At 37.3% G+C, this 13012-nt stretch overlaps 1 protein-coding gene across 1 annotated transcript; it reads left to right on the top strand.

The window, feature by feature from the left end:
* The first annotated feature begins 1923 nt into the window (after positions 1-1923).
* On the top strand, positions 1924-2808 carry LOC120170834 (major pollen allergen Ole e 10-like). The gene is made up of 5 exons (XM_039178691.1): positions 1924-1990; positions 2135-2163; positions 2238-2355; positions 2499-2633; positions 2733-2808. Exons 1-5 carry the CDS (start codon positions 1924-1926, stop codon positions 2756-2758), a joined length of 375 nt encoding a protein of 124 aa, XP_039034622.1. The 3' UTR covers positions 2759-2808.
* Positions 2809-13012: the final 10204 nt, after the last annotated feature.

Below are 13012 nucleotides of genomic sequence, written 5' to 3'. Positions count from 1 at the left end.
ATGCTGTTGGCCAGGTACTTGACGGTATGGCCAGATTGTGTTGAAGCTGGACTTTTCAGAGATTCATGCTCTGAATACAACACTTTCTTTAGTAAGCGAGTATCAGTGGACGCATGTAATATTTGAATCGGATTCAATGCTTGTAATCAACAAAATGTCTCGATCGAAAAAGGATTTATCCACGTTGGATTATCATATTCGAGAAGCTCGTAGGATTTTGAATGCTAATTTAAATTACAAAGTGGGTTTTGTTTCTAGAGCTTGTAATATTATGGCATATACTTTGACTAAGTGGACTCTTCGTTTCGTAAATGCCTTGTATTTTGACTCAGTTTGTCCCGAGATTATTACGTCTATTGTATCTAATGATTTTTCTTCTGGAAATACAAGGTCCTAGAACACTATTTTCCACTTATAGGTCTTAGAAGAGGTTTTTAATAAGGCCAATATTCTTTTAGAAAAAGGAAGATGAAATTTAACAAGGATTTATTAATCCAAATATTATTGGGAAAAATTAATACCCAACATAATACTCTTTTCAATTTATTTCTTAGTTTGATATCTTTTGTGTCACATAGACAAAGACATATTGGTATCCTTTCGTGTCACATAGGTGTAGACATTCCACTTTCGGCACGCCTTCGAAGATTCTTTTTATCAAAAGTGTCTTTGCACACGTGACGTTACCATTGTGAGAAGATTCGACAAAAATTGAAGAAAGGTAAAAAATATAAAAAAATATGCGAGTTTTTTCTAAAAAGAAAAGAAACACAAATTATACATATTGAAGATTCATGTTGACATGAGCACAAGTCAAGCAATAGCAACACACATGTATAATCTTTATCTTAAATCACATAATGAATATATGTTTAAAAGTCTATATTTAAACATTTAAAAACACATATCTAAACAACGTGAGATTTGAGAAACTCGTGGTCGAATATGATGATTTCCAACCATCAAAGACAAATCCTGAATTTAACTAAACTCTATTGGTTATCATATTTTGAATAAAAATTTAATACCCAAAATTATCTTTGATTATCGTATTGATATAGATCTGATCAAATCCATGACTTAAAATCCTCTTATATTTATCAGCAACTTCAAAGCATGAAGCTTCGAACTTAATTTATTGACAAAGTAGTTTTCCCTTGGTGGTGTGTGTGGTATCAACGATAGCTTTATGTCTTGTTGAGAACAGCTTGCTCTCTCCTGTTCTCATCCGTATATAGAAAGCAACAATTGGAATTTGGTAGTGTGAAAGCTATGGGATTTTTTTCCTTGTTCTTTTTTCTTTTTAAGTTTTCTAGTTATGGTACATCTTGTTCCATGGTGTATATCACTATCAATATGTCAAAAGAATCTGTCCATTATCAATAAATCATTTAGTGTTTTATTTGGAATGGGAAGTTACATGTCACATTAAATTCTTGAGTAAAGTACATATCTAATCCTCAACTATCACTTTAACTTCAGTTTGGTCACCTAACTATCACTTCTTTCTACATTGAGACTGCTCAATGAATTCAAAATTTTAACCTAATGACAATGACCAGCAACTACCTTAAAATTAATTATAAGATGAAAACATATTTTCAACTATCATTACTTAAAATAGACCGATAAATTTATAAACCATTTACAAAAGGCTTAAAGTCCACAATGTTGATATGTGTCAAAATGTCCATTTAATACTCTTTTATACGTTAAAACCATTACCAAACTCTGGAAGATTTTTGCTAGTGCCAGGAATGTTTTAGTATCTCACCTATGAGAAAAATACCCGAGGAAGCAGCAATATACAGTCTGGAGTTATCATTATCCACCCTATATATACTGAACCGTGTTCATTTCCTTTTACCCCAGTCATATTTCTTTAAATTTTTAATTAATTACTTTATTCCTACACAGAAAACAATGGCTAAATCAACTCTCTATCCCCAAGTTTTCTTCTATCTTCTGCTCCTGTTGTCATTTGACTCTGGTACTTACCTTTCTTCTTTTTCCTTTTGCTTTTGGGTTTGATATTGAACCATGAATGGTAAAATTGTGGTTAGGTCCCTTCAAGAATTGTAAACTATATGTTAGTGCAATGGCGAAATTGCTTCCCCGAAATTTATTTATGCAGGGATCTTGCTGAAGTTGGCCAATGGGCAGGTGAAAAATCAATGTTTTCCCTTTTTAACCCCCTAAAAATCCCAGATTTTCTCACGAATTTTTCATGTTAACAGAGCAAAACATGCTGTGTTGCAAAGCCATCCACCGACGATGCAGCACTGGCTTCCAACATAGACTCAGCCTGTAATTATCTTGGAACCCGGGGACTAAACTGCAACCAAATACAGCCAGGTCAGCAGGGATGAATGAAGGAGGACTGCAATCGGAACTTTAAAAATTTTAAGTTCTCGTATAATTTAAATATTTTCTTTACATTTTCTATCGATAATCTCTTTCTATATAACATAAAATCATACATATGTCCTTCCACTCAGGTGGAGCATGCTACGATCCCGAAACTCTCATCAACCATGCCTCCGTCGTCATGAATTCTTATTACCAAGACAATGGTGGTCAGGAACATGCATGTCACTTCACTAACTCCGGTCTCATCACTGTATCCGATCCAAGTAAATCGCTCGTTAAACCCTAATCCTGTAAAAAAAGAAAACATGTTTTGTTTTTAAATTTTGCTGTTTGACGTTGTTCATAATTGTTTGTTCTTGCAGGCTATGGAAATTGCCAGTATGCATGAGGGGTGATGATATGAAAGACGTGTTGCTCGAAGGTTCCTGGGTGCTGTCTGTAATAAATTAAAGAGAAAATAACCTCAGTGACCAAAAATCTTATATAATATATGATTTTAACCAATATTTTCCGGATTTGCCAAAATGACCAACAAAATCGCAATGCGATCGCTAATTCGCAACGCGATCTCCATTATCGCAAATTCGCGTTGCATTTTCGCAATGCGATAGTTGAAAATCGCGTTGCGATGGTCTACAGTATCGTTGCGATTTTCCCAATTCGCAATGCGAATAAGTAAATCGCAACGCGAATTGGGAAAATCGCAATGCGAATAAGTAAATCGCAACGCGAATTGGGAAAATCGCAATGCGATACTGACTATCGCAATGCGATAATAAAAAATCGCAACGAGATACTTACTTTCGCAACGCGATAATACATAATCGCAATGCGATTTTCAAAGCGCCATTAGTATCCTGGCCAAGTATTTTATTTTTAAATTCCAAACATGAATATTAATATATTGGAACACTGAACTGTCCACAGTATATCCCGTAATCGCAACTCATAACCTAAAACCTAAAATCACAACTCAGTCCCATCTCCATCTCTCACTCTCTCACCCATCTCCGACGAAATCCGTCCCCATCTCCGGCGAAATCCGTCTATCTCCATCTCTCAGAGCCACCCTCACAATCAGAAATGGAAAATCAACCAAATCAACCAACGAGGGTTAGTTTTTTTAATTATTTTCTTTTTGAAATTTTTGCATTATTATTAGGTTTTTCATATTGAAATTGATGATAAGTTTACTGGTAATTTCAATAATAGATTAACCATTTCACTTAGATTGCTTATTAAATCAACCAATAATCGCAACGCGAAATGCAAATCGCAACGCGATTTTAGTTTCGCGTTGCGATAGTCATTTTCGTGTTGCGATTTTCATTTTCAGAAACTATTCTTCTTCTGCAAATTGAAACTTGAATGAATTGCATTACTTCAACCAAAAAACAAAGACAAATACGAAATTCACAGTGTTGCATATTTAAGTTTGAAGAATAAACTACTACTATTTTATGTTTATTATTGTTTTTGGTATATCTTCACAGTGTAGTTTTTGGTATATCTAATTTAGTATGTTTATTGTTTTTGTAGAACTTTTATTCGGCTCAATTGACCTTGAGAAATAAAGTCAGCCTGGCCAAAACAATTGCGTCGAAGCTTTCACCTGCACAAAGAAAAATGTTTGAGGATACATGCTTCGGGCCATGGCTGAAAGTACAACATCCCGGTGGAGATGCGATGTTGACACACCTGTTTCTTCAAACCATGACTAGCGATCTACCAGAGACTATACAACGTCGTGATGAAGAGATATGGTTTGATTTTCCACCGGCGTATACGTGTTTTGGGCGGGAGGAGTTTTGCTTAATCACCGGTCTACGCTTCGAACACGATGATGTAGGTCGGTACACTAGACACATTACCCGCCCATCATGGCTATCCCGGGTTTTTCCTGAGCTGGAGAGGCCGAGTCTACACGTAGAAGACCTGACAAGATTTTTGAATAATAAAGATGGTTTTACTCGGATGGATGACGTCGACGTTGTCCGAGTATGCCTTCTAATTCTTTTGCATGCCGGCTTTTTAGGCAGAGAGGCCAGACAACCTATTCCAAATGATCTAATCAAATTGGTAGAAGACCTAAATGCGTGGAACCTATTTCCGTGGGGCTCGTATTTATGGAAAGCTACATGGAATAAGTTATCTTCTGCCTTGGATGATCGAAAAAGTTTGCATGGCGATGGTTCCAAATACACTTTGACAGACTTTATTTGGGCCTTTAAGGTAAGAATTTTTATATGATGTTTCCAAAATTATAAGTAATTATTTAACAATTACTAATGTTTGTTATTATATTGTTTGTAGATTTGGATATTTGAGGCCTTTCCCGCCATGAAGACATATGCAATAAAAACTTCAAATGATATTCCCAGGGCTATTTCCTGAAAGAGGAAACGGACCTTGCAATGGGAAGATTTACTACTGTATACGACAATAAATAATGTAAGTTAACATAAATACTACCATATGTTTATAAACAAGTTATTACTAGTACACGTTTAACTTTGTTTGAGCTTTTATATTGTTAGGAGGCCAACACTCATCTACAGAGGCTGACACCCACGGAAGCTGAGCTTGCCACTGATTGGTGGCAAGCTAGTAAGCGTTTTTTTGATGGAACGGTTGATGAGCAGCCTCCACTTCGGGAGCCATCACCTCGCCCAGAGCTATCACCTCACCCAGAGCCATCATCTGATCGACCCGGCTATACACCTCCACAACGACAGCCATCACCTATTATGTCACATCATCGAGCCTCTTCTCCACCATCACCGCAAGATAGGCGACCGGCAAAGATGCCACGACGTTTATCTCCCTGTTCTCCACCTCCACCTCAACGGGATGAGTTAGGGGAGTTACGTGATGAGGTCAATGCCTTGCGTGAGGAGGTCGGTACTTTACGCAAAGACGATGGTGCATGGCGTGTTGAGGTGTTTACATTACGCGGTGAGGTAGCCGCTCTACGTGAGATGGTAGTATCGTTGCAGAATGAGGTTCATACTCTACGCAACGAGGTAAGTTTAAGATTTTTCATACTCGTAATTCATTCGGTTGCTGCCAATACTGCTAAACTGTTTTGTTAGTATTTGTTTTTGGTTTTGTTTTTGTCTTTTGGTTGAAGTAATGCAATCCATTCAAGTTTCAATTTGCAGAAGAAGAATAGTTTACTTTCGCAACACGAAAATGACTATCGCAACGCGGAAATGGCTATCGCAATGCGAAATGAAAATCGCAACGACAAAATCGCAACGCGAAATGAAATCGCAACGACAAAATCGCAACGCGAAACACAAATCGCATTGCGATTTTCATTTCGCGTTGCGATAGCCATTTCCGCATTGCGATAGTCATTTCGCGTTGCGATTTTAAGTTTCGTGTTGCGAAAGTAAACTATTCTTCTTCTGGAATGTTTATATATGTTGTCCTTTTAAATGTTTATATAAGTGCTTACTTCTGGAATGTTATCTGAGCATTTTGTGAACTATGATAGAATAATAATTTGGGTGAATACAATGCTAGTTTGAAACATATTTGTCTTTGTTTAATATCATGTCTGTTTATTTACTGATTTATGTATTAATTTTTTTTAGCGGCCCGATAAGGTGGATGCTTTACGTCGGGTTTTCCTTGCACGACGGAGTTCACGCATCAGACGGAGTGGACGTGCTATTACGTCTCCGTTCACCCCAATGGTGCGAAGACTTCGCAAGAAGAAGCCCGACTCACCGATCATCCCTCAAGAGTCCCCTCCAATCGTTCAAGAGGCCCCTATTCTCCCTCAAGATTCCCCCCCCCCACCGTTCAAGAGGCCACTGTCATCGTTGAAGAGGTCACTCCCACCATTCCAGAGCCCGATTCACATGGGGTAATATATCGAAGTATTGAGAAACCCCCACCGGTTCCGGACATGATGGATGAGAGTTGGCTCTCGTATGAGTTACCGGCTAGTACCCTTCCGGTATCTGAAGTGGAGAGGAGACAACTACCGGAAACAATTGTGGATAATACCCTTTGGGCTAAGACCGCAGTTGATTTTTATCTACATAAGCGGAGCCAAGGGTGTTACACTGACATCAGCAAACTCAACGATGAAATGTTTTTGTTGCTTGATCGGTCTTGGTGGGGTGTGCTATTAGGGGTTGAAGACAGTGGCTATTTGGTTGGGGATGTAAGTCTTATATTTGTATTATATATGATTTTGATTAATTTGTTTAAAAATTAATGTAATTCACTAATATATGTATTTTTTTGTAAAACAGCATATCGATGCGTGGGTGTCACGTCTACTAATAATAAGGAATCTTAGGAAAAATAAAAAAAATTCGCTATATACAATAATGCCGACGGCTTTTCACGCAGTTCACTTGAAGAATCAACGAGATGAATCATTTTTGTTGGGCAATGGACAAGCTAAACCTTATCCTGTATGGTGGGAGGTCGATAAGGTTAGTGTTTATTTTTTAAATTTTTTAAAGGTGTTCATAAATAAGTGCGCAAATAAATGAATTATTACTTATGATCGCAGGTGTTTATCCCTGTTTTGGAACGTCGTCACTGGCTTCTCGTTCAACTTCAGCTCCCATCCCTGAAGATAATAGTGTATGACAGCATGATCAATTACATATCACTGTCTGATTTGAGAGATATTTTCAAGGGATGGAGCTCTCATTTGGCTAAATTCTTGGATGGGATTAAGTATTGGAGTCATTCTGGACACAAGAAGCCAAAGAAGTTCAATGTCACAGTTGTCAGAGACGAGACCGCGCCACAGCAATCGCCGGGAGCCAGAGGGGATTGTGGTCCTCTCGTATGCCTTTGCTTGGCGCGTTTGACGACGGGAAGCACAGAGTTTTTACCTCCCACCGATAGAGATAGAGCTGCAGTAGGCTTGTGGTTTCGGCATTATATGGCTAGAGCAATATATTCGAGACGCTGCCTACCTGCATCCGCGTTATGAAAGTGTCCATTGTTAATTGGTAAGTCAAATGCAAGTTTTGTTAACATATATACTCCTTTTGGTTTGAAAATGTTTGGTTAAGTACCTAGAATTCAATAATTTGCTGTTTGTAGGTTTTAGATGTGTAGGAAGTCTTGTTTGAGCAAATGTTTGGTTTCTGCAGGTTAATCCTTAAGTGAGTTGCGTGAAATGGATGTACGGGGTCACAAAGTTGTTGATTCATTGATTCAATAATTGATGAAGAAATAAGAATTATTATTTTTTTTGCTTGTTTAATTGATTTGTAAAAGATGATTTGTAAATGTTGATTTGTTTAATTGATGTATACATAATTTGTGTTGAAATGTAATAGTTGATTTGTTGATTTTCAATCTGCTTTATGTTGAAGGCAAAACAGACTATCGCAACGAGAAAATCGCAATGCGAAATGAAAATCGCAATGCGAAATGAAAATCGCAACGAGAAAATCGCAATGCGATTTTCATTTCGCATTGCGATTTTCTCGTTGCGATAACCATTTTCGCGTTGCGATAGCCATTTTCGCGTTGCGATAGTCAAATGAATGTCTAATAAGTGATGACAACTGAACAGATCATAGCAATGTTCAAACTCAAGTTACTAATACATGCCTAACTGAAAATGTTAAAAGTGCACACATAAAATACACATAATGCAAGTTTTGTTAACATATATACTCTTTTTGGTTTGAAAATGTTTGGTTAAGTACCTAGAATTCAATAATAATCGTTAAAAGTTTATGCATGTTAATCCTCGTTGCCTTTTTCATTTCGCATTGCGATTCTATCGTTGCGATTTGCATTTCGCATTGCGATGGTCAAATGATTGCCTTTCGCAACGAGATAATACAGAATCGCAATGCGAGTTTCAAAGTTCGCAACAGGTTTTAGTTTCGCAAGCCAAATTTTTTTGGTATATATATACACAGCAGTAACAACTCATAACCTAAATCCCTAAATCGCAACTCATTCCATCTCCATCTATCACTCTCTCCGGCGACATCCGTTCCAATATCCAACGACATCCTTCCCCATCCGGCAACATATCTTAGTTTCGCATCTCGTTTGTTTAGTTACAACCATGAAATCATCTAATGTTGATCATGTTTGGATAGATTTGTGTTTTGGAGGGTCATGGGAGAATGTTCATGGTGTTTTACAATATATGCCTTTACCCATGAATCTTCAACTAAAACTGTCATTAAAGAAGTTAACTTATGAAACCCTAATGTTACGTGTTTCAAAGAAATTAAATTTAGAGCCCCTAAGTGGATTTAGGCTATCTTATCAGAGAAATGGTAAAGTTTATTTGTTAACCGACAATGAAGATGTTGAACGATTCATTGCTTACATTAATGTTTCAAGTGATGATGTTACATTGTATGTTGTTGAACCTAGAAGTAGTATTGTTGGGTCAGTAGCGGGTAGTAATCAACTAAGTGGGTCTCAAAACCCACAGCCTTTCTCTAATCCAAATCCAAATCAACTTTCAGCACCAAATTCCAGTTTTCGTATTGACCAATTAGACGATGATGAGCCAAGAGAAAAAATTGTGAGTACTAGTCAGTATTCGAAATTTGATCTTGGTCAATACCCGGACTTTGATATTGGTCAATACACGGATTTTGATGATGTTTCAGAAGAAGAAACAGACCCTGCATGTAATGATTTTGATATTGGTCAATACCCGAATTTTGATGATGAAACACCCGTTGCCGAGGAAGATGTTGTTGATGATAATGAGGAGGAAGTTACGATTGTGAATGAACATGTTGAACATCCATTCTGTAATTCATATAATCCTGAAGAAGAAAAAGAAGAAGAAAAAGTCCCCGAAGAAAAGAAAATGCCACGGGAGTATAACTGGAATATGCCAGAATTACTTCAGTTACCGGAAGAAGAGTTGGCAAAGAAAGCAGTTGATTGTTACACAAAAGTTATTCGTATCAAGAAAGATGATTGTTTTGATACAAAGGAAGACTTGAAGATAGCTTTGTATACGAAATGTGTGGAAGATGGCTATCAACTAAAAGTTATCAAATCAAGCAAAGATCGTTTCGAAACAAGGTGTACAATTGACAAAAACTGTACGTGGCGTATGATTGCAAAGAGGATAAAAGATTGCGCAATGTTTCAAGTTAGGACTTTTATTGATAAACATACATGTTCAAGAACCCAAGTTTTTCCTCACCATAGACAGGCAAACAAAAAGGTGTTGGGTGATTTTCTGGCTGAGTTAATGTTTTTGAATGGCAGGGTATATCGGGGACATGAAATTATGACTGACATGAATGCTCGGTTCAAGATTAGTATATCATATTCTCAAGCTTGGAGAGCCAAATGTTATGCCTTGGAATTGTTGAGGGGGTCGCCAGAAGCATCGTTTGCCCAACTACCGGCTTATTGTCACAATTTAAAGCTGAAAAATCCTGGGTCGGTAACTCATATCAAAACAGATAGAGATGGACGCTTTGAGTTGCTGTTTATCGCCATTGGTGCTGCGGTTAGTAAATCAATATAATTCTGTTGACTCATTTCTGTTAGTTACATGCATTTCACATTTAAATGATTATATTTCTTGTGTATATTATTTTGTAGATTCGTTCGTTTATTACTTGCATGCGCCCAGTTATTATAGTTGACGGAGCACATTTGAAAGGTCGATACCTTGGAGTAAACTTATTAGCAGTAGCCATGGATGCTAACAATGGGATATTGCCAATAGCTTACGGGGTTGGCAAATCTGAAACCTCTGATTCATGGACATGGTTTATGGGGCATCTTAGGGATTACATAGGTCCTATTAGCAATCTGACAATCATATCCGATAGGGCAAACTCAATTGACAACGCTGTTAGAAGGTGTTTCCCAGATGCTTTTCATGGACTTTGTGGTGTTCATTTGTATAGAAATCTAAAATCAAGGTATGCTGGTATAAAAAAGCACAAATGGACATACTGGAAGGCTGTAAAGGCTTATCGGGAAGTGGATTTCAATAAACATATAAACTGTTTAAGACGTGGTTTGCCTCAGTGTGCTCAAACACTAGAAGATGTCGGGTTTGAAAGATGGTCAAGAGTACATCAACTTGGAGCAAGATATGGTTTCATGACGTCTAATAGTGCAGAATCAATTAACGCTCTAAGTCGTCATTCCCGGAAATTACCCATTACTATGTTAATGGAGTTTTTCCGAGCCTCTATTCAACAGTGGTACTACAAGAAAAGAAACCATGCAGGTATTATTTCTTTGAATTCGTAACTTATCATATATTTTACTAAGTATTATTTATTTAAATTTACAGGAACATTGGAACATCGTGTTACACCATGGACTGAAAAAAAGATAACGAAACGTGTTGTGAAGTCAACGTCATGGAGAGTTGAACCATATTCAAACACTTTGTTTGAAGTACTGGATAATAACTTAAATGGGCTTGTCGATCTAAATGCAAGGACGTGTAGTTGTATGAAATGGCAAACATCTGGTTATCCATGTGGCCATGTTATAAAAGTTGCTCTTCATCTAAACCAAGATGATTCAAGCACATACGCTATGGATTGCGACACTACAGAAGTATATCGACAGACTTATGCCGAGATTGTCTACCCTATTTCACATCCTTCTGAGTGGGACATACCAGATGACTTACAAATAGTTTTGCCACCAGCCATGGACAGAAGGCTACCTGGCCGACCAAAAGTCACGATCGTATACCGTCTAAGGGTGAAGAGAAGAAGAGATCGACATGTAGTCGGTGCAAGGAAAGTGGTCATACAAGGTTGACATGTGGATCACCAGTGCCATCACAATCATCTTTTCCTCTACCAAAATATGGATCATCATCAAAATCCAAAGCTCATATGGTGTCAAGAAAAAGGCAATCAAAATCGCAATCATCTTTAAAATCCCAATCACAACTGGCTTCACCTTTTGGGACTGTTAACTTAGGTGATTTTTAAATGCAAACGTTGTATTATGTAGATTTTATGTGTGAACTTTTAACATTTTCAGTTAGGCATGTATTAGTAACTTGAGTTTGAAAATTGCTATGATCTGTTCCAGTTGTTATCACTTAATAGGCAATCATCTTAATATCCATCGCAACGCGGAAATTACTATCGCAATGCGAAATGAAAATCGCAACGAGAGAATCGCAATGCGAAATGAAAATCGCAACGCTAATTTCGCAATGCGAAATGAAAATCGCAACGAGGGAAACGCAATGCGAAATGAAAATCGCAACGCGAATTTAATTTCGCGTTGCGATTTTCATTTTCGCGTTGCGATTCTCTCGTTGCGATTTTCATTTCGCATTGCGATAGTACTTTTTGCCTTCAACATAATGCAGATTGAAATCAACAAAATCAACCATTACATTTCAATCAATTAAACAAGCACAAATAAGAATTATGTTAACATCAATTAAACAAATCAACTTTTACAAATCACCTTTTACAAATCAATTAAACAATCAAAAAATAAGCAATAATTATTAGAGAAAATAACACTTCTACTATTGAATCAACTTTTGCAGCCATACATCATTTTCACGCAGCTCACTTCTGAGATTAACCTGCATAAACCAAACATTTGCTCAAACAACACTTTCTACACATCTAAAACCTACAAACAGCAAATTATTGAATTCTAGGTACTTAACCAAACATTTTCAAACCACAAGCCTATAAACATACCAATTGTTTATGGACATTTTTATAGCGCGGATGCAGGTAGGCAGCGTCTCGTATATATCGATCTAGCCATATAATGTCGAAACCACAAGCCTACTGCAGCTCTATCTATATCGGTGGGAGGTAGATACTTTATACTTCCTGTGATCAAACGGTCCAACGCCAAGCATACGAGAGGACCACAATCCCCTCTGGGTCCTTTCGTTTGTTGTGGTGCGGTCTCGTCTCTGCTAACTGTAATATTGAGCTTCTTGGCTTCTTGTTTCCAGAACGAGTCCAATAATTTATCGCATCCAAGTATTTAGCCAAATAAGAGCTCCATCCCTTAATAATATCTCTTAAATCAGCCAATGATATGTAATTTATCATGTTGTCATATACTATTGCCTTAAGGGATGGGATCTGAAGCTCGACGAGAAGCCAATGGTTACGTTCCAAAACAGGGATAAACACCTGCAATCATAAGTAATAATTCATTCATTTGCGCACTTATTTATGAATACCTTTAAACTCAATCTAAAATAAACACTAACCTTATCGACCTCCCACCATGCAGGATAAAGTTTAGCTTGTCCATTACCCAACGCAAATGATTCATCTCGTTGATTCTTCAAGTGAACGGCGTTAAAAGACGTCGGCATAATTGTATACCGTGTATTTCTTTTATTTTCCTTAAGTTTCCTAATTATTAGAAGACGTGACACCCACGCATCGATATGCTGTTTTACAAAAAAAGACATATATTAGTAACTTACATAAATTTACAAAAAAAAATAATCAAATGAAAATATAAGAAAAATATAAGACTTACCCCTCCATCGAAATAGCCATTGTCTTCGACCCCTAATAATACGCCCCACCAAGACCGATCAAGAAACAAATAGATATCATCATTGAGCTTGCATATGTCAGTGAAACACCCCTGGCTTCGCTCATGTAGATAAAAATCAACTGCGGTCTTAGCC

This window comes from Hibiscus syriacus, unplaced genomic scaffold (assembly GCF_006381635.1).
Source record: "Hibiscus syriacus cultivar Baekdansim isolate YM2019G1 unplaced genomic scaffold, ASM638163v2 tig00111794_pilon, whole genome shotgun sequence".
In the NCBI taxonomy this organism is placed as follows: domain Eukaryota; kingdom Viridiplantae; phylum Streptophyta; class Magnoliopsida; order Malvales; family Malvaceae; genus Hibiscus; species Hibiscus syriacus.
The sequence above is the reverse complement of the archived record's forward strand: the minus strand, read 5'-3'. Positions and strand labels throughout refer to the sequence as shown.